Here is a 26188-nt window from a genome sequence, read left to right on the forward strand (position 1 = left end):
TTTTTCCATAATTAAAAAAAAAAAATACTTTTATTTATTAAATTAAAAGTATTATAAAACTCATTGAAAATGTACTTTTTTTTTATTTTTTAATATTTTAATTAAAATAATTAATATGATGATTATATTTTTTATTCTTTTTTTTTTTTTTTGTTTTATTTCATTTTTAATAAAGTTAAATCCGATTATATTTTTTTTCATATATCTCAAGGAGATATCTGTTTCATAAATGAAGCACTTTTATTTTTTTTTTTTTTAGTATATCCATTGAATTTTTCTGTTTTTAGTAAAAAATAAATTTTATTTCTTTACTTTTTTTTTTTATATAGAAATCACAAAAAAAAAAAAAAATAGAAAATAATTGTGTATAAATCAAGAACAAATTTTAAAAAAATAATACTAAAACATTTAGTTAAAAGTCATATTTTTTTATAATTTTTATATAGATAAATAGAAATATTACTATTTATTATATATTTAATTATAAAAATGTACTTAAAGAAAATTCATAGAAATAAAAATAAATTAGACATGAAAGAAAAAAGAAAAATTATATGTAATTTATAACATTCAATATCTATACAAAAAGATGTTTTTGTAATAATTTAAAATCCTACATGGCAACTAAAGAACAATTATATATATGTTTTAAAAAAAAATTATAAGGAAAATAAAAAAAACAGCATTTCTTATTATGAAAAAAAAAAATTGTCATATATCAAAAAATATATGTATTAAAACTCATTTAGGAGAAAACATATATTTATTTCTTTTCTCAATAAAAACAAAATTTAAATTAATACAATAAAGCTTTTCTAAAATACTTTCAATTTTTACTTTATCTCTTTTTTTTTTTTATTTACTAATTTTTTATCTTAGTATAATTAATGAAAAAGTATAATTCAATTTTTGAACAAAATATGTAAAAAACCAAAATTTAATGTCTTTATTAACTTTAATAATTTTTTGTGTTTAAAATTTTTTTTTTTTTAACTTATATAAATATGGGAAATAAAAAGGATTTAGTGGCTAGTCTCCCATTAAGTAATATTATATACATATATATATGATTCGCAATATTTAACTTACTAAAATTATATGTGTGTACGCATAGCTTTAGTAGAATCATAGTAATTTTTTTTTTTTTCTTGGAAATTAATTATTATCTTAAAAATACTATATCGTATTTATACTTTTTCTATTTTTTTTTTTTTAATAAAATTTCTATTTCTCTAAAAGATTGTAGAAATATAAGCGGAAAATAAATAAAATAACTTCTATATAAAAAGAAAAAATTGTCCATTTTTTTTTTTTTTTTTTTCATTAGAAATTCTGTCTGTTTTTATTTTACTTTATTTTTTTTAATTCTATTTATTCTTTATTGTATCTATTATTGAGCAATCTTTATGTATTCCCTCATTATAAAATTATTTGAGCAAATACAGAATAAAAATAGTATGTGTAATAATTAAAATGTAATAGTAATAAGTAAGATGTAATATTTATATAAAAAAAAAAAAAAAAGTAATATAGATAGTAAATTATATACTATATTTTTATTGTATATGAAATTGCATATATGCAGTTATATATTTTGAAGGAAAATAACACACTATATATATATATATATAGTATGTTATAAAAATGCTCAGTAAAATGCATATATATGAAAAATTGACAAAATAAACATTGTATTTTAAATTTTGTTTAAAAGGAAAAATAGATTTAGTTTCATTAGGAAAATATTATATATATATGTACGTATAAATTATTTTTATTCATTAAAAATGTTTATGCATGAGAATTTCTTTTTTCTACATTATTATATGTTTAATTACTAAATATAAATAAAGGAAACATGAAATTAAACTTTATTATTTTTTCTTACTAAAAATGTTCTAACTTTATAAATTTTAAAATGATAAAAAAATTTTTAAATATATTAATTCTTTATAGCATAATCATAAATGGTTGCTTCTTCTTCGAAAAGGATGTAGATTATCAAAATAATATAAAAGAAAAAACCACCTTGTTTAATTCATTTAAAATAGATATAAAAAATAAAAATGAGTGTTCATTAAAATATTATGAATTAAAGACTTATTTTAGATACATATACTTAGTTGAATGTATCCCCAATGCAAAAAATGTAGAATTGCATTTTATAAACATATCAAATAGTAAAGAAAACAAAATAACTTTTTATAATAAAGACAATAAAGAAATAACTAATGATAATATAATTTTAAAATTGAAAAGTAATATAAAAGTAAATTATAAAGTATGTCAATTATCCGAAGTGCAGAAATGTTTCTTTATTTCAATCGTTATTGTATTTAAATATGAGGGAAAAGGATTAAGAGAATTGTTTGTAAATAACTTTCTTGTTGATCAGAATAATAATTTTAAAGATATTGATCTGTTACATCCTAACAATATGAAAATAATTAATAAAAATAAAATTTCCTATTTTTTTTTTGATAGCAAAATGATAAAAAAATTCTATGAAATTAATATTAATGTTGAGGGAAACACACCAGTATATTTGTATGCATCATCCTTTTTATATAATTTTGTTTACATAAATAAAAATTTGAACAATTTATTAAAAGATGAAAATTATAAATATGAAACTTATTTTTACAAATTTACTTGTTCTGATAATTTCGAGATATTTACAGGTGTATGTAATTTTAACAAAAATGAATTTTATATTTATAAATTAAACATTTTTTGTTATAGTAATGACACAAATAATTTAAATAATCTGTATGATATAAATGCTATACAATATTTTACTGATATAAAAAATGGAATAGATGCTTCTGTTAATAAAAACTTCATTTTACCATCATTTCATATAAGCACATATAGATACAATATTTTTACATATGATGATAAATTTTGGTTAAGAATTAGAATTCATAATAAATTGTATAAAAACATCACTATAAATGATAAAAATGTAATATCTGAATATAATTTAATAACATTAAATGATGAGATAGATGATTTATTTTATGATGATTGCATAAAAAAATGGCAATTAATAAATGCCTATAATGATGAATATAGAAAAGAAAAAGTAAATAATAAAAGCGATTATATGATGTTTAATAATATTTATGAGGAAGATATGAAATATTATGAAGATAAAAATATATTTATTTCCCAAGACAAAATAAATTACAATAAAAAATTATCTTGGCCAAAACTTTTTTTAACAAAAGAAAAAAGGAAGTTATATGAGGAAATAAATAAAATTATATTTCCAATTAAAAATATGTTTATACTAAAATATGTTTATGAAATAAATAATGACGAAAATAATGATATAAATAATAATAAAAACAATAGTAAAAATAAATTAAATGTTGTAAATTATTTTTTTTATATAAATAAAACACCAAAAAATATTATAGCCAATAGTTTTTCATTTATTGCATTTTTAATAAATGCCAATTGCACAGAAAAAAATATTTGCTATTTAGAAAACAACAAGCAATCTTATATTGAAGTAATATTTAAAAAAAAACAAAATAATTTCAATTATTCAGATACAAATTTATTATTAACAAAAAATCCTAATATTTATGATATAGAAAAAAACAATTCTTCTAATTTATATATAAATAATAATAAAATTACTAGCAGTACGAAATATATAATAAAAGAAATAGGAAAATCAAAGGAAAATATAAATATAAAAATTATAAATAATGACAAAAAAGTATTGAATAATATTGATTTAATCATTATAAGAAAAAACGTAATTTTTAAATTTTTCTTAAAAATTCTTTCATATTTCTCATATGCATATATTTTTTTATCATGTCTACAACCTGCCAGAATTTTAAATTCTATTAAATTTATACAAATACTGACTTTTCTAAATTTGAAGTATCCATTTCCATCATTATTTAATTATTTTATTAAGAAATTCGAAATGCTTTCTTTCATTTCACATACATATGATGTTAAAATATATAGAAAAAATACACACATATCAAATATTATAAAAAATTTAGATATAAAAGAAACGAAAATTAAAAATATTACAAAAGGGTATAACATGAATAATAATAATTATAATGTAAATAATATTAATAAAGTCATAAGTAATAATGCATATGATATTAATAATAGAGATAACAATATAAACAGTATTGGTAATAATAAAGATAATAATAGTAATATAAGTAACATTAAAAATAATAAAGAAAATGCTAAGAATCATGATAGTAAAATTATAAATAGTATTAGCAATAATAAAAAGAACCACAGCAATAGTAACATTATATATAATACTAAGAAACAATTAGTTAATGAAGACAAAGCAAATATAGAGTATTATAATAAAGAATTATCTTTTAATGAAAATAAAGAAAATTCTATAAGTGATAAAAAATTAAATAAAAAAAATAAATACTTTAAAAATGATAGAAATTTTAAATTGAATAGTAGCTCAAAATATGATATTATACTTTTAAATATTTACATTAGTACACTTTTAAATATTATTTATATTTTATGTTTACTATTAATTTTTTATTTTATAATTACTAAATTCATATACATAAAATATCAGTCAAAAATACATGTCCCCTTTTTATCTCCCCAAAATTTTTTTTTATTTGTATTTGATATATTTTTATATCCAGTTATTTTTTCAACATCCAATATATTACTTTTGGATAGAATTTATGAAGTAAAAATTTATTTTATTTATATTGATTTTTTTGTTATTAAATTTATTTGCATTTGTCTACTTCTTTGTTACACCTTTTCTTATATTGCTACTTCTTTTCTTTTTGTCTTGTCTATTAAAAATAATGTTATTTATGATTATAAGCTAGAAAAGTTCATTCCAGTATCCATTTATAAATTAAATGGGATTGTACAATATCTCCCTTTTAACTTTTTTTTTAAAAATGTATGTGATATATCTTTATCATCAAACCAAATACTTGTTAAAAATCAAAGAGAAAAACATGTTTTTAATTATAATATTATAAATGTGAATAATATAAAAAAGGATTTTCTTTTCCCTTGTTTACGTTATGTTGATTTAAATGTGCTAAAAAAAGAGCTTTTACGAACCAATTTACCTTTAAAAAGATTTTTTAAAAACATAATCAAAAAGGACAACGAAAAAGGTGATAGTAAAATGCTCGACCAAATGTTACTAGAAGATTTTGATTACTTGAAATATAACATTAAAAAAAAAAAAAAAGAGGATTTCTTAAATCAAAACTGTAATCAAAAATACTCATTGAATGATAACAATTCAGATGATATATTTCTTTCAAGTAATATTTTATATCATTATGAAGTCTATGATAATATAGTTAAAATTTTAAAAAAGATATTTTATATAGTTGAAGAATATTTCCATGAAAGTGAAAGTGAAAATGAAAGTAAAAGTGAAAGTAAAAGCAAAAGTGAAAATGAAATCAAAAGTGAAAATGAAATCAAAAGTGAAAGTGAAAGTGAAAGCAAAAGTGAAAGCAAAAGTGAAAGCAAAAGTGAAAGTGAAAGCAAAAGTGAAAGCAAAAGTGAGAGCAAAAATGAAATCAAAAGTGAAAATGAAAGTGCAAAGTTTTTTATGTTAAATGATTCACTAGATATTAGGAAATGTAAAAATAATATTATTGAATTAAAAGAAAATGAGAATACTTGTATGCAATATAATAAAAGTGATATAAAATATAGAATTTTAAATGTTAATAAAAGGACAGAAAATCATTATACCAGTGAAACAAGTGATTTTGACAAAGATAAATATAAGAATAATGATAAAAAATTGTGTTATTTTAAAAAAAGGATTAATAATTATAAAAGAAAATGCGAGTATGACGATATAGTAAAAAATGATGTAAAAAAAAATAAGTATTTCAAAATTACTATTGATAGAAATTTTTTAAAAAATAATACTAACAACAAAAATAATTTATATTTTTTAAATTCTTTTAAGAATATAAAAATTGGATATATGTATGATAAAATATTATTATTTAAAAAAAAATTATATTTAAAAAAAGTAATAGAATTAAAGCATTTATATATATTGCTATCTCAGAAAAAGAGTGTAGAATTATTTGTTAATATTGAACAAACTTATAATGATACATTAAATAATTATTCTTTTCTTATTAATAACTGTTTTAATGATGATATCTTTTCTTTTGTTTTTTTAAGATCGATAATTGTTGTATGTATTATTTATATAAATCTTTTTATTCCTATAAATATGTACGCTATATTTCTTTTATTGTCTTTTTTTTTCTTATCTATATTTTTATATAATTTTCGTTACAGTTTTATTAAAGGAAATATGAAATTTTTTAAAAAACAATTTAAAAAATTTTCATGTGATAAATGCATGATAAAACAACATGACAAAAATAATTTACATTCATATTCTATCAATGAGAAACATAGTAAATATCAAATAAATAATAAAGAAGGGAATGAAGCATCTGGCAATTATGACAAAACAAATTATGAAGAGAAATATTATAACAAGGAAGTATCTTATGAATCATATGAAAGAGAAGAATATAATAGAGGAGAGTATGATAAAGAAAGTTATACTAGCAATAGTTATGTTAATTTAAATAAAAACAAAATGTTGAATTATAAAAACAGTAAACTTGCTAGTTTTATAGGATTATATGACTACATAAAAAATTATTGGATAAGAAATATTAGAATATATTTCATTTTAAAAAATCTAAAAGAAAGAAAAAATAATTCTGAATTAATTGCAAGTATAATTTTTTTTTTTTTATTTATTTCTTATTTGTTTAATGATAATAATAAAGAGGATTCTATATTTTTTAGTTTCGTATTGACCCTTTTAACAATCATATTATATATAGATTTCTCTGTTTTAAATATTATCTTAGGAGAAATACTCACATATATTAGAAATACCATAATAATGAAAGCTAACATAATTTATTTAAAAACATATTCGATATATGCTTTTTATAAATTTCAAAATATACATACTTATATAAATATATCTTTGTTCAAACCAAAAAATATAGAAAAAAATAAATCAACTATAAGTAAAATGAGCACAATTGACCCTAACTATCATCAGAAAACAAAACATTATAAATTAAGACATAATTTTGATAGAATAATTATTAAAAACTTAAAAGTTAACAATATTGAAATATATCAGAATGAAAGCGATATGAATTATAAAAATGAAATATTGAGAAAAGGTTCCTATAATAATTATATTTTCGAAAATAATTTTTACAAGAATTTATATTGTTATGGAAGAGTAAATTTTAATGAACACACTAAAAGACTATCAACTATTCCTTTATATCTTAATAACAAAATAGAAAAAAACAAAAATTTTTATATATGTACTATTGAAGTTACACAAGAGAAATATCCCAACATTAATAAAGCCATATCTCTATTTATAAAAAAAAAAAAGAAAAAGGGTATTATATTATATTATAACAAAATTTTAGATATTCTTATATCTAAAACAGTGTATCAAAAGAGAGATAGTCCAAATTGCAATTTAATCAAAATGAAATCAAATTATAATGAAATTTTAAGAGAAAATATAAACGATGAAAACTTTAAAATTAGGACAAATATTACAACAAAAAAAAATAATTATGAAGATTTAAATAATATAAATTTATATGATAATGACAAAGAATTTAAAAATATAAAAATAGATAAATATTCTTACACAATAATAAATGAAAACAACTTAATTATCTCTAGCATATTTATTAAGCCAAATAAAATATATAAGATGCAATTAGTATTTAAAGATAAATATTTTAAAAATATTAATATAAGTGATAATGAATTTAATAGTAATATATATAATAATAAAAACCATAACATAAATTATTATAATTGTGATAATCAAACATATAAAAAAAAATACAATATAAATACATGTATAGATGGAAATGAAGATAATAATAAGGATCATAATAAAAATAATGAAAGTAAAAGTGATAATAAAGATTATCATAATCTTATTTATAATCAAAAAGACTATCATATGAAGAAGGATGATTTTATTATGTTTCCTATTATGTGTGAAGAAATAGGAATTTTAATTGTTTCTTATGATATTAATAATGTAGACATGTTTTATGAAATAAAAGTTGAAAATAAATTTAAAGAAAGTTTTTATCTAAATACTCATTTAAATTATATTTCTTTCTTAAAAAAAAAAAAGATTATTATATTACGGCACAAAAAATTTTATAAAAATGAAATATATCATGTTTACCTAAAAAAGAACGACAGATTCCTTTCTGATTATATTACAAGAGAAATTGAAGTTAGAAGTACAGAAAAAGGACAAATTGTTCTGAATATAAATAACAAAAAAGAGAACTTTGAAAGTGGTGAAATCGAAAATGAAAATAACGAAATAGATAAAAAAAAAGTAAGTATAGAACAATTCAATGGTAACAGAAAAATAATCTTTGATGATAATATTAATATTTATAAAATATGTAGTTACAATAAAAAAAAGTGTATTTTTGTTAAAGTTCATAAAAAATATAACACTTTTTTTGTACGTCATTATAATATAAATTATAAAAAAAAATGTAATTTTTCATCTTTTAAAAGTTTGTTCTCTAATAAAGAGAAAGATAAAAGTAAGGAGAAGGAATTTAATGATATTTATAATGAAATAGATCATAACAGTTTTATTTCTATTCAACTATTATATAAGATCAAGTCAAAACATGATATTGCAATTATCAAATATTTGCAGAGATACTTTTTTAACTGTTTAAGCAATACTTATATTGAAGGTGAAAGTATATATAAGAAAAAAGAAAAGGAAAAGAATGAAAAAGAATCTCTTTTTTTTAAAAAAAAAAAAAAAGGATCTGAATGTTTCAATTATAAATTATTAAATACTTCTGATAATTCAATAGGTAACATATATAATGAAAAAAAACATAAAAATAAAGGAGAAAAAGGCAAATCTTACAAAAAAAATAATAAATATTTTAATTTTACTAATAAATTTGTAAATCCATTTTATTCAAAGAATACAAAAGTTAATGACTTTTATAATATATCTAAAAAAAAAAAAAAAATAATTTCTAGGCTAAAGTTATTATTTAAAAATATTTATTATAATTTTGATTATTTTTATAAGTACAAGAAAAAAAGAAATTATCATAATAAATTAAGACAAGAAATTTTCTATAGATATGTTGCTGATTACAAGCATATAATAAAAATATATTCTACAAATATTGAAATATATGAAAATAAATATAATTTTTTAGCAAATAACAAAGGAAACATTGAAGTTTTATCTAGCTTTTTGCTGGAAATTTTGAATTTTACATATATATTAAATATATTTCAGAAATATATAATACTTGATAAAGAAGGAAATACTATTAATTATAATGTCAATAACTTAAATTTCAATATTTATGAAATATATAAAAAGTGCCCGCCAAATAAAAAACCTGTAATAACTAAAATAGTCACTTACTTAGAAGAACTAGCTTCCTATAAGTTGATACACATGATTACTTACTACAAAAAAAAATTAAATTACTTTGTCTTACTTGATGAAATTAATAATGATGAAAAAATTTATGAAGTACAAAGAGAAATTGATAATTTATTTTATAATAAATTTCATTTTTTAAAAAGGGAAATTAAAAAACTAGAAAGAGATAAACAAATGAATAATGAAGTTAATAAAAATAATTGCAGCATTTACTTAAAATCATTTTGTAACGCAATTTTTGAAAGATATTTAAAGCAAAAAAGATTATTCAGAAAAAAAATTTATAATATAAAAAAAAATATATATGAAATAAGTAAAAAATACAAAGGTATAAAAAATGATTTTTATTTCCCATTCTTTATTAACAAAAAATTTATAATAAAAACAAAAAGTGTGGATAAACAACTATATGAATGGAATATCTGTCTTACTAATTTTTTTAATAATTTTTTAAATAATTCATTAACAAATTCTAAGATATATTATAACATAAATATTTTGAATAAAAATATTTTAAATAATATAAAAGAATCTTTATTTGAACGAAAAAAAAATGCTTCCATTGAAAATTTTAATTTTATTCACATTGTTATTTCAGTTAACTTTCTAAACCCAGAAAACGGTTTTTTAATACCTCCAATTTTCTTTTATATGAAATTTTTATCTTCAAAACCAATTTTTTTTCTTTGCAATGATAAGAAAAATGAAAAATTGTCAGATGATCTTAAACAAATTAAGAAAAAACAAAAAAAAAGAAAAAAGAAAAAATATGATGAAATCAATGAATTACATAATAGTTCAAATGCATTAGTCAGTGACACTATTTCTTCCATTATTTATTCATCTAATGAAAAAGAAGAATTAGTATATCATAAATTATTACCATGCTATATAGAAATTATAAATCATGATTTATTTATTTATTTTTTTGATAATTATAATAACAAAATATGCTGGAGGATAGAAAAAGGAAACTACTATTTAAAGACAAAAGATATATATACAATAAACACTAAGAATGAAAAAAAAAAAAAAATACTAATTGAAAGTGATATAAATGAAGATTACCAAGCATTTTATGAAAAAAATGAAAATTTATGCTCTTTTAATAATGCAAATAAAAATGATACTTCTTTTTTTTGTTCTTTAAAAAAATATACTAAAATGTATAAAAAAAAAAAAACAGACAAATCTTTACAGTATTATAGTTTATTGGAAAACGAAGAAATAAATAGAAATCATATAAATAAAAGAATCAATTCTATCTTAAAGTTACTTCATTTATTTGCAAATTATTTATGTAACATAAAAGGGAATATTAAAAAAGCCCTACACTTTTTCTTTATATGTGAAGAGCAAGAAATTTTCGATAACAGTGAGTCAAAATATATTAATGTATTGATAAAAATTAATCCTTTTATTTTACCCACTTTAAGGAATAGATTAATCATAAATGATAATATGTACCTTAAACTAACAGAAAAAGATAATTTTTTAATTAATCAAAGGATGAAAGAAGTTTCTTTGAATTCTTTTCAAATATTTGAATACGATGAAAAAATAATAGAAGAAGACTACCACTTTATCTCACAAAAAGGATGTACTAGTCAAGTAAAAATTTTTAACAATAATAATAAAAATAAAAATTATGTTAATAAAAGTGTAAATGATTTTTCGAAAGAGAAAAGTGAAGAATTAAATTCTAATATCCAATTAAACACTACCTATATAGAAGCCAATGAATTAAATAATGGTATATATTATGAACTAAACATATTTACATATAGTTTTTATAAAAAAAGAGTAGAAGAGTTAATAAAAAATTATGAAAAGTGTAAGAAATTAGAAGAGACTATAAATATTTATGAAAATTTGGATTCATTTAAAAATAATTTATATGAGTATGAAAATGAAAAAGAAGAGGGCCAAAATAAAGGGAAAAATGATGTATGGTCTATTGAAAAAATAGAAAAATGTGATATAGAAAAATTAACTGAAAGAAGTTATAAAAAAAGTGATTCAAGAAAAGAATATGCTAATAGAAAAGAGGATAAAAAAAAGTTTGGTTATTTATTAAAAAGTATAGAAAGGATGAGGACGTTAAATTTTCTTAAAAAAAGGAATATAGAAGATGAAATAAGAACTATACATAAAGAATTAATATTTTATGATAAGAAAAAAGAATTATTTTGTAAATATGTTGGTGATATTAAAAATATGTTATATAATGGAAAAGGTAAGTTATATGATAAATTTAATAGTTTAATATATGATGGAGATTGGGTAAATGGAGAAAAAAGTGGAAAAGGAAAATTGCTATTCAAATATTTTAATATATGGTATCTATATGAAGGAGTTTTTTTCAATGATGAAATAATTGATAAAGGAATAATATCTTTAATTGATAAAGAATATGTGAAAAAATTGCATTTAAATAAAATAAATAAATTATGTCCTTTATTAATTAAAGCTAATTTTGGTAGAGAAAAAAATCACAAAGAAAATGATAGAAAAAAAAGTTTTAACAAAGAGATGATGAAAAAAATACAAAATAGTGTAATGTCAAAATATAATTCTACTAATAATGTGGATTATTGGGAAAAAGATATTATTGATGTTTATATCCCTTATTTAAAAAAATGGAATATTTACTCATTTTATTGTTCAAGTAACATAGAAAATATAAAAAAGAAAAAAGAAATTTTTGAGTCTAATGAAAATAATTTTAAGAATTTAATTGGTTATCCATCTTTTGAGCTCAGAAATGGAGATAATACTAATGCAACTATAATGAATCTCACAAATAATAATAGTATTACTGTTGCTAGAAGCACTTCCAATATAAACGAATTTTCAGGCCAAGACAGTAAAGAAAGAGATTCAGAAAAAAAAAAAAGTGATATTTCCTTTAAGAATAAAAATTTTAATTTACCAAATAATTATATAAAAAAAAACATATCAAATGAAATTTCTCAAGAAGATATAATATATAGATATGATGAAACTAACATTTTACATGAACAATTTTTCGATTATATGAAAACAAAAAATGATGAAAAATTATATTATCCATTAATAAGTAGAAATGTAGGATTAGCAAAAATAATTTATGCTGATAAAAGTGAATATTTTGGTTCAATAAATAGTAGAGGGCAACCTAGTACCAATGAAGAATATCCTAAGGCATTTTTTAATAATAAAAACTTTTTTTATGAAGGAGAAATGAAAAAATTTCTTCCTCATGGATATGGAATGTTTAAAAATAAAGATGATAATAAAAATACCTACTTAGGATTTTGGAGAAATGGATATAGAGAAGGAAAAGGAAGTTTAAATTTAAAGAATAAAAAATATATTATTCAAGGTAATTTCTTAAAAGATAAATTACATGATAATATTAATATTTATATTAAGGATGAAAAAATATCCAAGCTACATCTTTCAAATATTAATGAGAACTCACAAAAAATAAAAATATATTTTAGAAATGGATATGTCTTTTATGGTTATTTTTCAAAGAATTATCAGAGAAATGGAATAGGAATATTAATTAATAACAATAATAAAATTTTATATCATGGTTATTATAAAAATGATATGATTGATAAATTTTGCTATATACTACGTCATAAAGATAATAAAATTTATTGTGGTAATTTATATCGAGGTTTTAAAAAAGGATTTGGTAAATTATACTTTGAAGAAAAATTAAAATTCAATGATGAAAATGAATTTAATTTAAGTTTATCTAATGCTCAAATATTAGCCAGAAAATTAGAAGCATATGATGGAATAGATATTAATTCAGATATATCTTTAAATATTTCTTTTGATTCAACCCATATTATATATATAGGTTATTGGGATAATAACAAATTTTCTCATTTTGGTTCTTGCAATTTAAAAAATGGATTTTATAAAGGTGATATAAAAGATGCTAAGAAAGATGGCTTTGGAATATATATATATAAAAAAAAAAAATCTTATAAAAATAAAAATAGATATATTTTATCTTATTTTAAAAATGATCGAATATATAATATGGGAAAATATTACAGTGAATATGATAAACTTAGAGTATATTCTTTTGAAAAAGAACAAATTAAAAAAAAATTATCTACTTCTGATAAATGCTTTAAAAAGGAAAGATTACAAAACGATATTATGACAACAGATAAATTATATATAGATAACGAACTTGACGCGTATATTACTATGCCCTTAAGTGACTTGCTAAGTAATATTATGAATGATGTTTTTGACACTTCTACAAGTTTCATAAATTATTTGAATCAACCATTCCATTTTGATTTAAATTATTTCTTAAAAAAATAATTTTTTTTCTTTTTTCTTTATTTTTTTGAATATTTTTTATGAGTTTGTATTTCTCGTCATAATCATATATATTATTATAAGAATTATTACGCTTTTATTATAATTTTTCGTAAATAAATATATAATATGCATAAATTTAAAGAATTCATATTATTTATTTTTTTATATTTGAACTATTATAAATATACTCTTTTTTTTTTTTATTATTTAATTTAATTCTTATTTTTGTTATATTCTAATTAGATATTTGCCTATGATATAAATGAATTTTAATTATGGCTTATTTTAAATAACATATACCTTAAATTTAATACTTTTAAAATTTATATATTGCAAAAAAAAAAAAAAAAAATAGATAAAATAAAATTTTCAAATTTTTTTTTTTAATTACATATTTATGTTCTTTTTTGTTAGATTCAAAGCTGTCTCTTGATTCTATATTTAGATTAACTAAAATATATATAAAATTCAATTTAACATTATACATTTAAAAAATACTTAAAAAAAAATTTTTGAAAACTTCATTTTTATTTTTCAATAATAATTAATTGGTTTATTTTTTTTTTAATTTGTTAATTTTACAATTTGTATTATTATATAATGCTTTATTTTGTATATATATATAGATATTTTTTTTTAATGTCATTTTATGTCGTATTTGATATACTTTGCCAGTTATTTAACATAATTTTTTGTGCACATAAAAGGGCTTCTCTTACAATATCTCTGTCTTTTGTTGTAATTAAAATCATTATATTTTCTTTGATTCGAAATTTTTGACAAATTTTTTTTCCATTTGGATATAATCTGGCAAATTCTCCAATATCAAAGCAGGCAACAGCCACAGTAGCACTATCTATTTCATCTTTATTATTAGTTGATTGATCTTTCAGAACAATATTTTGAGCATAATTTTTTATTATATCAGCTAATTGTTGTATAGCTTTAAATTCATCTTTTTCAAATTGCATAACATTCTCTAACCAAAATTTTTCTGTATGTAAAATTGACCATTTTAATTTTCCATTTGAAAGTTCATGACAATATCTTTCAAAATTACTAATAAAAAAAAATAAAATAAAAAATTAATTTAAAAATAATATATATATGATTAGATATAATTAGATATAATTATTACCTGAAATTTTTTACACGCTGATCTAATTTATGTAAAAGTTGAATTATAGTATCATAAATATCATTATCTCTCCATTTGTCATATTGTAAGACAGTTAATGTTTGAATTATATTGTTATCGACTATTATTTCAAAACAATCATCAATATGCATTATATTTTTAATTATATTCAAGCAAACTCTTACTATTTTTTCTACTCTACATTTTTTAAATAAATTAATTACAATTGCTATCATATTATTTCTATGTAATTTTTTAATAAAGAAATCTTTAAATGTAAGTAACCATACACAAAACACTGATTTATATTGCTTATTTGAATTATTAGTGGTTAAATCCAAATTCTTCTTAATTAATGATAAAAATTGTTCTAATTCATAAATATCTTTTCTATAGCTATCAATTTTTAATATATTTATATATATATCAATTTTTCCTTCTTCGGTTACATTAAAAAAATCAATTTTTAAAATAAAATCTTTTATTTCTGTATCAGTAAAATAATTATTATTGTAGCAAAAGCTTCCTGATAATAGAAAAGAACTTTTATCTGCTATATATGTATCACTGTGAGTACACAATTTCATTAAATATGCATAAACATTTTTATCATTTAATATATTTAATATATAACAATAAGAACTCCCGTCATTTCTTATAATTTCATAAAAAATTGTTAATACATATTGAATTAAATGAATATTAAAATCCGTTTGAAGACAATTAAATAATACTGATACTATTGAGGCATTTTCCTTAAAGTATTCAAATTTTTTCTTTTTTTCAAATTCATGAAATTTTTTTAATAATTCTACTTCTTCTGATGATAAAATATTTATCTCTTCATATTTATCATAACATGGCATTTTATTTAAAATAGAATCATGCAGTTTCTAAAAAAGAGATAAAAAAGAAAAATTAAAGAAATATATATATATATATATATATTTATACTTTATGTTTATATAACTAATATAATATTTATTTCTACAGTAAAAAATATTACTTGATTTTTTTGCTCAGATTCAACAATTTTAGTAATGACACTTATTCCATTATTATTTGCCATTTTTTTTAATTATTACTAAAAAAAAAATATATATATATATATAAAAGAAGGGAATAATTACAATAAAATATTCTAAATTTAGATAATTTCATAAGTAAAAAAATAAAAGTTTAAAAAAAAAAAAAATTACTTAAAATAAACAAGGCATCGCGATTAATAAAAATAAACAATTTCTCTTTTAAATTAGAATTTAATTAAATGCGTCATAAAACAAAAAAAAAATATATATATAATAATAATATTAATAATAATATAAACAAATAAAGAAAATCAAATTTGTTTGGAAATAACAAATATATGAAGTAAAAATATTCTCTAATAAAAACACCAATTTTTTATTAAAATATTTTGAATATTTTACACAATATATTAAACATATGTGTGTACTATAAAAAATGGAAAAAAATCTTGTCTGAAATAATACATATTAATCTTTGCATTAAAAAAAAAAAAAAAAAAATGAAATGAAATATATATATACATAAGAAATAAATATAAACTTATTGGTACAAATAATATTTAAAAAAAAAAAAAATATAAACAGATAAAAAGATATCTCCACAGTTAATTATTTCTACATATACATTTTTAACAGTTGAAGGCATTTCTTAAATATTATGTAATCATGTTTTCTTAACTATTTGCTAATTACATTTTTAAAACGCTTTTTTTCTTTTTAAGGAATACTTAGAGAAAGAATAAAAAAAATAAACTTTATAAATTGCATTTAAATATATTGTTTCGACGAATTTTAATTTCTAAGTATTTTTTTGGTTAATACACAAATAAAGAGATAAATTAAGTTCGGTGAAAAAATTTTAAAGAAAAAAAAATTTTTACATAAATTTTAAAAAAATAAAAATGTTCAAGAAAATTAAAAAAAAAAAAAGAAGATTCCTAATTTTTTTTCATTAAAGATTCCTTTTTTTTTTTAATTTGAATATAATAAAAAAATGTATATATATAAATCAATAGTTTAACAAATAGTATAATTTAAAAATGATTTTACTTAAAAATATTAAATATACCTATGTAGCATAAGGAAATAAAATCTTCTATGATATTATATTTTATTTTTTTTTTGAGTTATCTCATCCACATATAATTCAAATTGTTCTTATTTTTTTCATTAATTACAACCTGTATAAAATACCTATGATAAAAAAAAAATACATAAATAAAATAGAGAAAATAATAAAAAAAAAATAATAAAGAAAACATGCAGTTAATATAAATAAAAAAAATGTGCTAGCATATGAGAAAAAAAGATAATTACAAATATAACTATATAAAAGCAATTTCCATAAATATAGGAAAAAAAAAAAATTTCAAGTATATATAGAAAAAAAAATAAAAAATTTATATAATATAAAATTATAATAAGTAATATAAACAAAAAAGAATTAACTAAAAACTAATAAAATTAAGAAAATAAAGGTGTAAAGATGTATGTTAGTAACTAAATGCACATATTGTAAAAATAAAATTTCAATTGTTAAATATTTTTATTTTTTCATTACTTATAGTGAGATGGCGCCTGTAAAATAAAGAACCTATTTTTCTTTTTATAAGCTTGTATAGATCTTAAATAAAAAAAAAAAAATAAAATTATAATTATTGAAATTAATAATTAAAAATATAAAATGAATTCAAATAAAAAATTAAAATACTTAATAACTCTTCCCATGAATTGTGTTTCATTTAATTTAAGTAGGCTAAGAACATCCTTTAATATTTATAAACATAAAAAAAATACAAAAAAAAAAAAAAAATTAATGATATATATTTTAAGGAACAATAAAAAAAAAAAAAAAATTAAAAAGATAAAAATAAAAATAGAAAAAAAAGAAAGAGAAATGATTTTTCTATAGAAAGAATATAATTGAATTTTTAATTTCATTTATAAATGAGACTTTCAAAAAATTATGCAATAATTTGGTTAATAAAAATTACTTGATAATTTTTCACATGAACAAATAGTTTTCCATAATGTGAAAAATTATTTATAGTAACTTTGTCATTATTTTTTTCATCATATTTATATAGTACTGTATAATTAGTTGATTTGTCTGAATTAACTTGTATAATTTTATTACATGTGTAATTTTCTAAAAATTCAACTAATTTTTCAGTAACACAATTAAAATGAATATTATTAAAATAAACATATGTAATAATATGTTCAATATCTTCAAGTTTTATATCTAATTGGTTAATAGAATATTTATTTATATTATCTATTATTTCTAATGAACTATTTTTACTATTATCTCCTTCATAATTATTTTTTAAGTCACTTTCATTATCATTTTTTTTTTTTTCGTTTATAAAATTTATTTTTTCTTGGTCTTTTTCACTTGATTCATATTTAGTGCTATTTTCGCTATCTTTATTTTCTGAGTTTGCATTTTCTTTTACTTCACCTAAATTTTCTTTTATTTTATCTTTATCATATTCATCATTTGAATATTCTTCTTCTTCACTTGATATATCTTCATCATCGCTACTCATCCATTCATATCTTTTTCTTTTTTTATTATTTTCATTATATATAACATCATTATTTATTTCATTTAAATTTACGTTTGATTCTTCATTTAAATTATTGTTATACAACTCTTTTTCTTCTTCTTTTATTCCTTCTTCAATATTAGCTTTTTCATTTTCTTTTAAATCATTCAAGCATTCTAAATCAATTTCTTCTAAATCATCATCTAGTTCTTCTATCCATTTTTTTTTTTTTTTTTGTTGTGCTTCATTAGTTTTCCTTTTTCCTAGCATTTTTTTTTTCTCAAAATACTATATAAAATATATACAGTGAGTTTCTATTAAATTCATAATTATGTATAAAATTAGTTTTAAAATTTTATAAAAAGTGAGAAAAAAAAAAAGAAAAAAAAAAGAAAAAAAAAAAGAATATTTAGAGAATTTAATAAAAAGAAAAAGAAAATATTTAATAATTTTTCTAAAAAGATCTTTAGTATTTGCTCATATATAAAAAGAATAAATGAAATAATTAAAATAAAATAAATAATGAAATATTATGCTTATTGCTTAGTATTTAATATATTAAAAATCACAATTATGCAAATTGCCTTTTTTTTTAAAAGATATGGAGCTTATTTTTTTTTAAATAAATGAAAAAAAATACATATAACAAACTTTTTTAAAAATAGGATATATGCAATAAAATAATGTATCATTTAAAAATACAAATAGTGAAATTTTTTTTTAATTGCTTATATTTTTTATTTTTTGCTACTCTTAATTTTTTTTTTTTTTTTTTCGTTTACACAGCATAAAAATGTTTTAATAAATTTTTTTCATCTGTTTTTTATGTTTTTATATTTTTTTTTTTTTTTTTTTTTATATACATTTTTATTATCTTATTACAACAAAATATCCTACACTTACAATTTATAATTTTTAATTAATATACGAAAATAATTTTTTGATAAAATTTAAAGATGAGAGATATTTGAAAGATATCTTACTTTGGTTTTCTTTTAATAACTATTTACTTAAATATTTTGTTAATTTTTTCAATTATATCAAAAATGAAAATAAAGATTAGTCTTTATTTAGTTAAAAAAAAAAAAAAAATAGGATTAACATTTTTATATTTATAGTATTTATTTTTTTTGACATAAAAAGACTAAAAATAAAAAATTAATATTTAATTTAGAATAATTCAAAATAAAAAAAAATAAAAATTCCAAATATAATAATAAATCTTGAATGAATAGGATAAATTTTTTAGAGTATAGAATTTCAAATGTTTTAGTTTTATTTGATAAAAAAAAAAAAAAATAAAATAAAAATAAAAATGTAGACAATGTTTTTCTTAGATATAAAAGCTAATTTATTTTTTACTTGTTACAGTAATTTATTACAAAAAAAATTAATAATATCAATGGTATTCATTCAAATTAATTATAGTAAAATTTCATCGTTATATTCTTGCATATATTTATATATTTATTATTTTTTGTGATATATGTATATTATTTTTTCCCGTATTTCTTTGAAATGATATCCAGATTATTATTTTCTCTTAATTTATTTCCTTTAGCACCAAGTTTATTTTTGATATTAATTTTATGATTTTTTAATTTTAATATTTATGCTTTTTATATATGATGAAATTTTAAAAAAATATTATACTAAAAAATATTATTTCAATAACCAGGATAACATTCTTCATAGGTGTCCGTAAAAATATTTTTAATTAAACTATTCTTTTTTTCATTTAAAAATTGATTATTCGTTTTAAAAGTGTTTTCAGAATCAAACAATTTTATGTTTTTTTCTGTATTTTTGTCTATTTTTGATAAGTTCTCTTTATTTATTTCATTCTTATTTTTTTTTATGTCCTCATTATCATTAACATTGATATTTATTTCTTTAATTTTATTTATATTACTATAATTATAGTTATTATCCATTATATTACTACTATTTTCTATTTTTTTTAAATTTTTATCATATGTTTCATCATCATTTTTAAAGATATCAATATGCTCATCGGAAATTTGTTCTCCTTTTAAAAAGTTAGTCAAGGGTCTTTTTGATAATCTTTCATTTTTTTTTTTTTTTTTATTTTGCATATGCCATTTAAAACAAAGGTCGATTTCATTTAAGAAGGAATCTTTCATGTAATACGTATAATTAGTTTTTATATCATCCACATTATAAATATATTTAATTGGTATGTCATTTTTATCAATATTCATATCTATGTTATATTTATAATTAAAAGAATGTATATTTTTATTAAAGTTCTTAAATTTCATATTATTCATAATATTATCAGAAATTTTTTCTATTTTTTTTTTAAAATTTATATGATGAGGATTCTCATATAAAAAGAAATATTTGTAAATGTATTTAGATTCGCTATTTAAAAAATTTGGAATTTGATTGGATGTGTTAATTTTATTTCCTTTTATTTTTTCTTTTTCTAAACTTATTTTATCAATTAACTTGTTTCTTACTTTATTTAATAATAAAAAATCAAGACCTTTTACTAAGTGCGTGTGTTCGATATCTCCTCCCATGTACTTTGATTCATCAATAGTATTATTTACATTGTTGTATAATACAGTGGCATCTTTCACATCTTTCATTATTCCTTTTCTCCTTTCTTCTGCTCTGTCTCTATACCTTTTCTCACTTTTTTCTTCATTTTTTTTTTTTTTTATTAAATATTTCTGTTTTCTTTTTAATTTCTTCTCTTCCTTTAACAATAATTTGTTTTCCTTTTCTTTCTTTTCTTTTTCATATTTATCAAAAATAAGGCGAAAATCATTGTTAGTTAATTCGGTAGACATTTTTTTAAAAAAAAAAGAATATTAAAAAAGAAAAAAAAAAGATAAAATTATAGCAAGTTATTGAAATTATAATATTTTCAAGATACAAAAAATTGAAAAAAAAGGAAAATTTACAATAAAATATTTAATATTAGTTTTATAAATAACGAATATAAAATATTAAAAAAAAAAAAAAAAAAAACCTTTTAAATGAACAAATATTTTCATTTAAAAACTTTAAATATTTCAAAACAATCAAATTTCAAATAAAAAATCACTTTCGTTAATGAAATTAAAAGTTTAAAAATGTGATATTCAAATTCTAATTAGGAAATTTAAAAATATATATTTAATTTATACTAAAGAAATAAATAATAGAAATTTATATCTAAATATTTGTGTTCTTAACTTTGTAAAAAAGAGAGTAATGAACAAAGTCTAATTTTATATATAAACAATTAAAAAGGAAAAAATATGAAAAAAAAAAAAGATTTTATATATTTTAAATGAAAGTACTCAGTTGATTTAAAAAAAAAATTATATATAGTCTTATCTTTATCATAAATGAACTAATAAAAAAAGAAATATTAAAGAAAAATTAAAAAAAAAAAAAAAATCTGGTTCTTAGAATAAAAAAAAACGGTATTAAATATATTTTTTTTTTTATAAATTATTATATACATACAAAAAAGTATACTTGAAAATGATTTTTGTTACTATATTTGTTTATTTTTATTAAAATAATTTTTTTTTTTTTTGTTTTTGTAATTAAATTTTTTTCTTTTTCTTCTTTTTCTTCTTTTTCTTCTTTTTTTTTATTTTTTTTTTTTTTTTTTTTTTTTTTTTTTTTTTTTTTTTTTTCTTTTTTTTTTTTTTTTTTTTCTTTTTTTTTTTTTTTTTTTTTTTTTTTTTTCTTTTTTTTTTTTTTTTCCCCTCTTTTATCATTATTTTATATTTTTTTTTCTCCTTTTTAAATATTTATTCAAATTAAACTAATTAAATGAAAATTTTTTAATTAATGACAGCTTATATATCTCAACCGTGTATTTAAATATATATTAAATTATTGATTTTTTTTTTCTTTTAAAGTTGCATTTAGAATTATTTTTCTCATTTTCTTTTACATTTTTCATATATTATTTATAAGTTTTAAGAAGAAATAAGATATACGTAATATGTATATATATTTATATATAAATTTATTTTTAAATTTTAATTGATATTAAACTAATATGCTCGTATATATAAATTGAAAAGTGTTCATCTGATAAAGTGAATTTGTAAATATTAAAGAAAAAGCAAAACAAGAACATAAAAAATGAACAACAATTCAATGAATGATATAAGCAGAGCTAACATTCATGCTGGTTATAACGAACGCACTCATTATAAAAATGTTTTGTCTAATATTAATAATAGCAAACCTAATAAAGATATGCAAAATCAAATGAATAATACAGAAAACATGGAAAAAATACATAATACAAATGCTGTAACATTAAATTCAAATTGCAATATTAATAATAAAATAAATAATTTTAATAAAAGTTATATGAATTCACATCAAAATAATAATATGAATACTAACACTTTGAATCATGTGTCAAATACCAATTTTCATCAAGTTAAGAATTTACAAATGAATAATATTACAGCAAATTATAATCCGGCAAATAATATAAATCCTAACATTCAAAATAATGAAAGTTTTAACAATAAAGATATAAATCAAATGAATCCTTCAAATACAAATGATTCTAGCAATGCAAACAACACAATAAATGTGAACTCTTCAGGAAATACAAATAATTTAGTCTATATGAATAATACAAGCTATCCAAACACTGCAGTAAATATAGACAATACCGGAAATTCTAATACAAATTCTGTAAATAATATGAATATTAGCAATAATTTAAATTATAATATAAACGCAAGTTATAATATGCAAAATAAAATAATGACTAATACCAAACCAGTGTATAATCAATATCCGTTAAATATGAATACACCTATGAATATATATCAAAATAGTGATAACTTAAATAATCCAATGAGAATGCCTATGTATCATCCACAACCAAATATAATGTATAATACTATGAATTATATGAACAGTAAAGCTTATTTAAAACACTTGAAGTATAATAAAGTCATTACAGCAGATCCAAATATAAAGCCTAATGAAACAATTTATATAAAAAATTTAAATGATAGAATAAAACCAGAAGAAATGAAAAAAAACTTAAAGGAACTATTTAAACAATTTGGAATAATTAAAGATATAATTGTTATGAAATCTTTTTGGAGAAAAGGACAAGCATGGATAATTTACGATACAATTGAAAGTTCAACAAAAGCTCTGAATGCAATGCAAGGATATTTCTTGTTTGGTAAAATATTACAAATAAATTATTCGCATAATAAAAGCGATATACATGCAAAAAAAGAAGGAACATTTATTGAGAGATCAAAGCAGCCTAAGAAACCTAAGCAAATTATTGAAAGAGAACAGAAACAAAAAGAAATTTTTGAAAAAATGCACAAGAATTATTTAGAAATGCAAATGAATAATTTTAAAATGAGCCATAATGAAGAGTCCAAAAAAAAAGATGAAAAAATTGATTTGAATCAAATGGACAAACAAACATTAATTGCAAAAGCTCAAGCAAAAGCATATGAAGAAAAAAGTAAAAAAAATGAGGATTTATCGAAAAACAATATATTTTCACCATATTACCCCATTAATACATGCCCTCCTGTTCAAAATAATGTTATAATACCTTATAAAATTCTATTTGTTGAAAATGTTGTGGAAAACGTTAACATTCAAGCTTTTAATGATTTATTTAAGAGTTTTGCAGGATTTATTGAAGCTAGAATTATACCTCAAAGAAATGTAGCCTTTGTTGATTTTTCTGATGAAGGCACGGCAACATATGCAATGAAAGGTAATAATAAAGAAAATAAAATTATCATAAGAATATGTATTTTCCTATAATGCTATTACATCAATACATATAACTTTTTCGATATTGATATATAATTTAAAAATCTAAAAAAAAAAAAAAATAGTTATATAATGTTGAAGTACAAATTATACTTAAAAAAAGATATTGTTTATTATTTATATAATGATTAGAAAAAAAAAAGGAGAAAAAGATAAATATACTTAAATATAAATTTTAAAAACAAAAAAGCAAAAAAATATATGAATTCTTTTTATTTTATTTATATTTCCTTTCTTTTTTTTTTTAGTTTTGCAAAATTATGAATTACAAGGATCTAGATTAAAAATATCATATGCTAAAAGATAACTTATTTAAAGAGGAGTATTGATTAAAATAAAAATATCCCTTATTTATTTATACTTTCCATTTTTTCTATGTAGATTTTTTATTTAGATTATAAATAGATTTCCATAATAAGTCCATCTAAAAAATAAAATAATAAAAAATAAATGTAAAAAATGATATGAACCGTTAATTTGAAGAGTCAAAAAAAAAAAAAAAAGATACAAAAAAGAATAAAAAAAAGCAAGAAAAAAAATTACATAAAACATATGAAAGTTTATTAGAACAAAAAAGTGAAAGAAAAAAAAAGAAAAAAAAAAAAAATATAAACATAAATAGGAGTATATATTTTTCCAATAAAAATAACAAAAACAAAAAAACTTAATTTAAAAAAAAAAAAGAAAATAGTGAAATACCTGAGCTTTAGTTTTTCCAAATGAATGTTTCAGTGCACTATAAATCAAATTTGTTTCTAGAGGTTCATTTGATTTAATCCATATTCTAGTTAAAAAAAGAAAAGAAAAAAAAATATATATATATATAGGTACTATTAATATAAATTAATTAAAGGAAGAGGAAACAAAAATAAATAAATAAAAATGAAAAAAAGAAATGCTTTTATCTGTCACATATAGATCAAATTTTTATAATTTATAATTTTTTTTTTATGAACCTTCCATTATGCCCTATAGCTATTTCATAATTCATATCCTGACCAATTAAATCCAAAATATAACATTTATCTCCAATTAAACTTTTTGAAAAAGAAATATTAACAGAAAATAAAAATCCATCTATTAACTCACCTAGATAATTTTCGTAATTTATCCATGATTTTACATCCGATGAATTTATACAACTAGTTACTACACTATTATTATCTAAATTAATTTTTTCAACTATCATATATAGTAATGTACCATTCATTAAATTAGGAAAACTACTCTTTGTTGCATACTTAAATCCTTCAATCTTATGTATAATACAATCACAATTACAATTAATGTCCATTTGATAATAATCTAATTTTTTTGATTTTACTATTCCTATTACTAAATCTCCCACTTTCGGAATATATTTATGACTAGTGTTCATAATATCATATTTATAAGGATAATATGGTGTTTTTAACATAATACCTGAACATTTACTCCTATAAAAATTTTCATATTCACTATTATGAATTTTTTCAAAATTATTTTCATTAATTTTATTAAGTTTATCTTTTTCTATTCTAATATAATCTCCACTTATTATAACATCATCTTCCATTTCTTCTTTTCTTTTTCGATATTTAATGAAAATAGAAATATAATTATTTGTACCTTTTATATATTTGTATTGGTAATTTTATAAATTATTCTTCATGAATACATAAATATGTTATAAAAAAAAATATTTATATATTTATGCATATAATGAGAAAAAATAGATTTATATTATACTTGTAAAACCACTGAAGAAAAGAAAAAAAAAAGTAAAATATATATATACGAATACTAA

At 18.0% G+C, this 26188-nt stretch overlaps 6 protein-coding genes across 6 annotated transcripts; 2 read left to right on the forward strand and 4 right to left on the reverse strand.

The window, feature by feature from the left end:
* Window positions 1-1918: 1918 nt before the first annotated feature.
* Window positions 1919-13876, forward strand: PRELSG_1404300 (MORN repeat protein, putative; the record flags this gene model as incomplete). The annotated part of the gene is made up of 1 exon (XM_028679085.1): window positions 1919-13876. One exon carries the CDS (start codon window positions 1919-1921, stop codon window positions 13874-13876), a length of 11958 nt encoding a protein of 3985 aa, XP_028534834.1.
* Window positions 13877-14523: 647 nt separating this feature from the next.
* PRELSG_1404400 (vacuolar ATP synthase subunit h, putative) lies at window positions 14524-16083 on the reverse strand (the record flags this gene model as incomplete). The annotated part of the gene is made up of 3 exons (XM_028679086.1): window positions 14524-14935; window positions 15015-15907; window positions 16021-16083. The coding sequence occupies 3 exons, from the start codon at window positions 16081-16083 to the stop codon at window positions 14524-14526; spliced, it is 1368 nt and encodes a 455-aa protein (XP_028534835.1).
* A 1086-nt stretch (window positions 16084-17169) lies between these two features.
* Window positions 17170-18864, reverse strand: PRELSG_1404500 (conserved Plasmodium protein, unknown function; the record flags this gene model as incomplete). The annotated part of the gene is made up of 4 exons (XM_028679087.1): window positions 17170-17236; window positions 17604-17666; window positions 17754-17809; window positions 18037-18864. 4 exons carry the CDS (start codon window positions 18862-18864, stop codon window positions 17170-17172), a joined length of 1014 nt encoding a protein of 337 aa, XP_028534836.1.
* Window positions 18865-20261: 1397 nt separating this feature from the next.
* Window positions 20262-21413, reverse strand: PRELSG_1404600 (RED-like protein, putative; the record flags this gene model as incomplete). The annotated part of the gene is made up of 1 exon (XM_028679088.1): window positions 20262-21413. The coding sequence occupies one exon, from the start codon at window positions 21411-21413 to the stop codon at window positions 20262-20264; it is 1152 nt and encodes a 383-aa protein (XP_028534837.1).
* Window positions 21414-22710: 1297 nt separating this feature from the next.
* PRELSG_1404700 (U1 small nuclear ribonucleoprotein A, putative) lies at window positions 22711-24709 on the forward strand (the record flags this gene model as incomplete). Its single annotated transcript, XM_028679090.1, has 2 exons — window positions 22711-24343; window positions 24651-24709. The coding sequence occupies 2 exons, from the start codon at window positions 22711-22713 to the stop codon at window positions 24707-24709; spliced, it is 1692 nt and encodes a 563-aa protein (XP_028534838.1).
* A 66-nt stretch (window positions 24710-24775) lies between these two features.
* On the reverse strand, window positions 24776-25957 carry PRELSG_1404800 (exosome complex component RRP40, putative; the record flags this gene model as incomplete). The annotated part of the gene is made up of 3 exons (XM_028679091.1): window positions 24776-24826; window positions 25102-25186; window positions 25359-25957. The coding sequence occupies 3 exons, from the start codon at window positions 25955-25957 to the stop codon at window positions 24776-24778; spliced, it is 735 nt and encodes a 244-aa protein (XP_028534839.1).
* Between the last annotated feature and the right edge of the window lie 231 nt (window positions 25958-26188).

Source organism: Plasmodium relictum (assembly GCF_900005765.1).
Source record: "Plasmodium relictum strain SGS1 genome assembly, chromosome: 14".
NCBI classification, from domain to species: domain Eukaryota; phylum Apicomplexa; class Aconoidasida; order Haemosporida; family Plasmodiidae; genus Plasmodium; species Plasmodium relictum.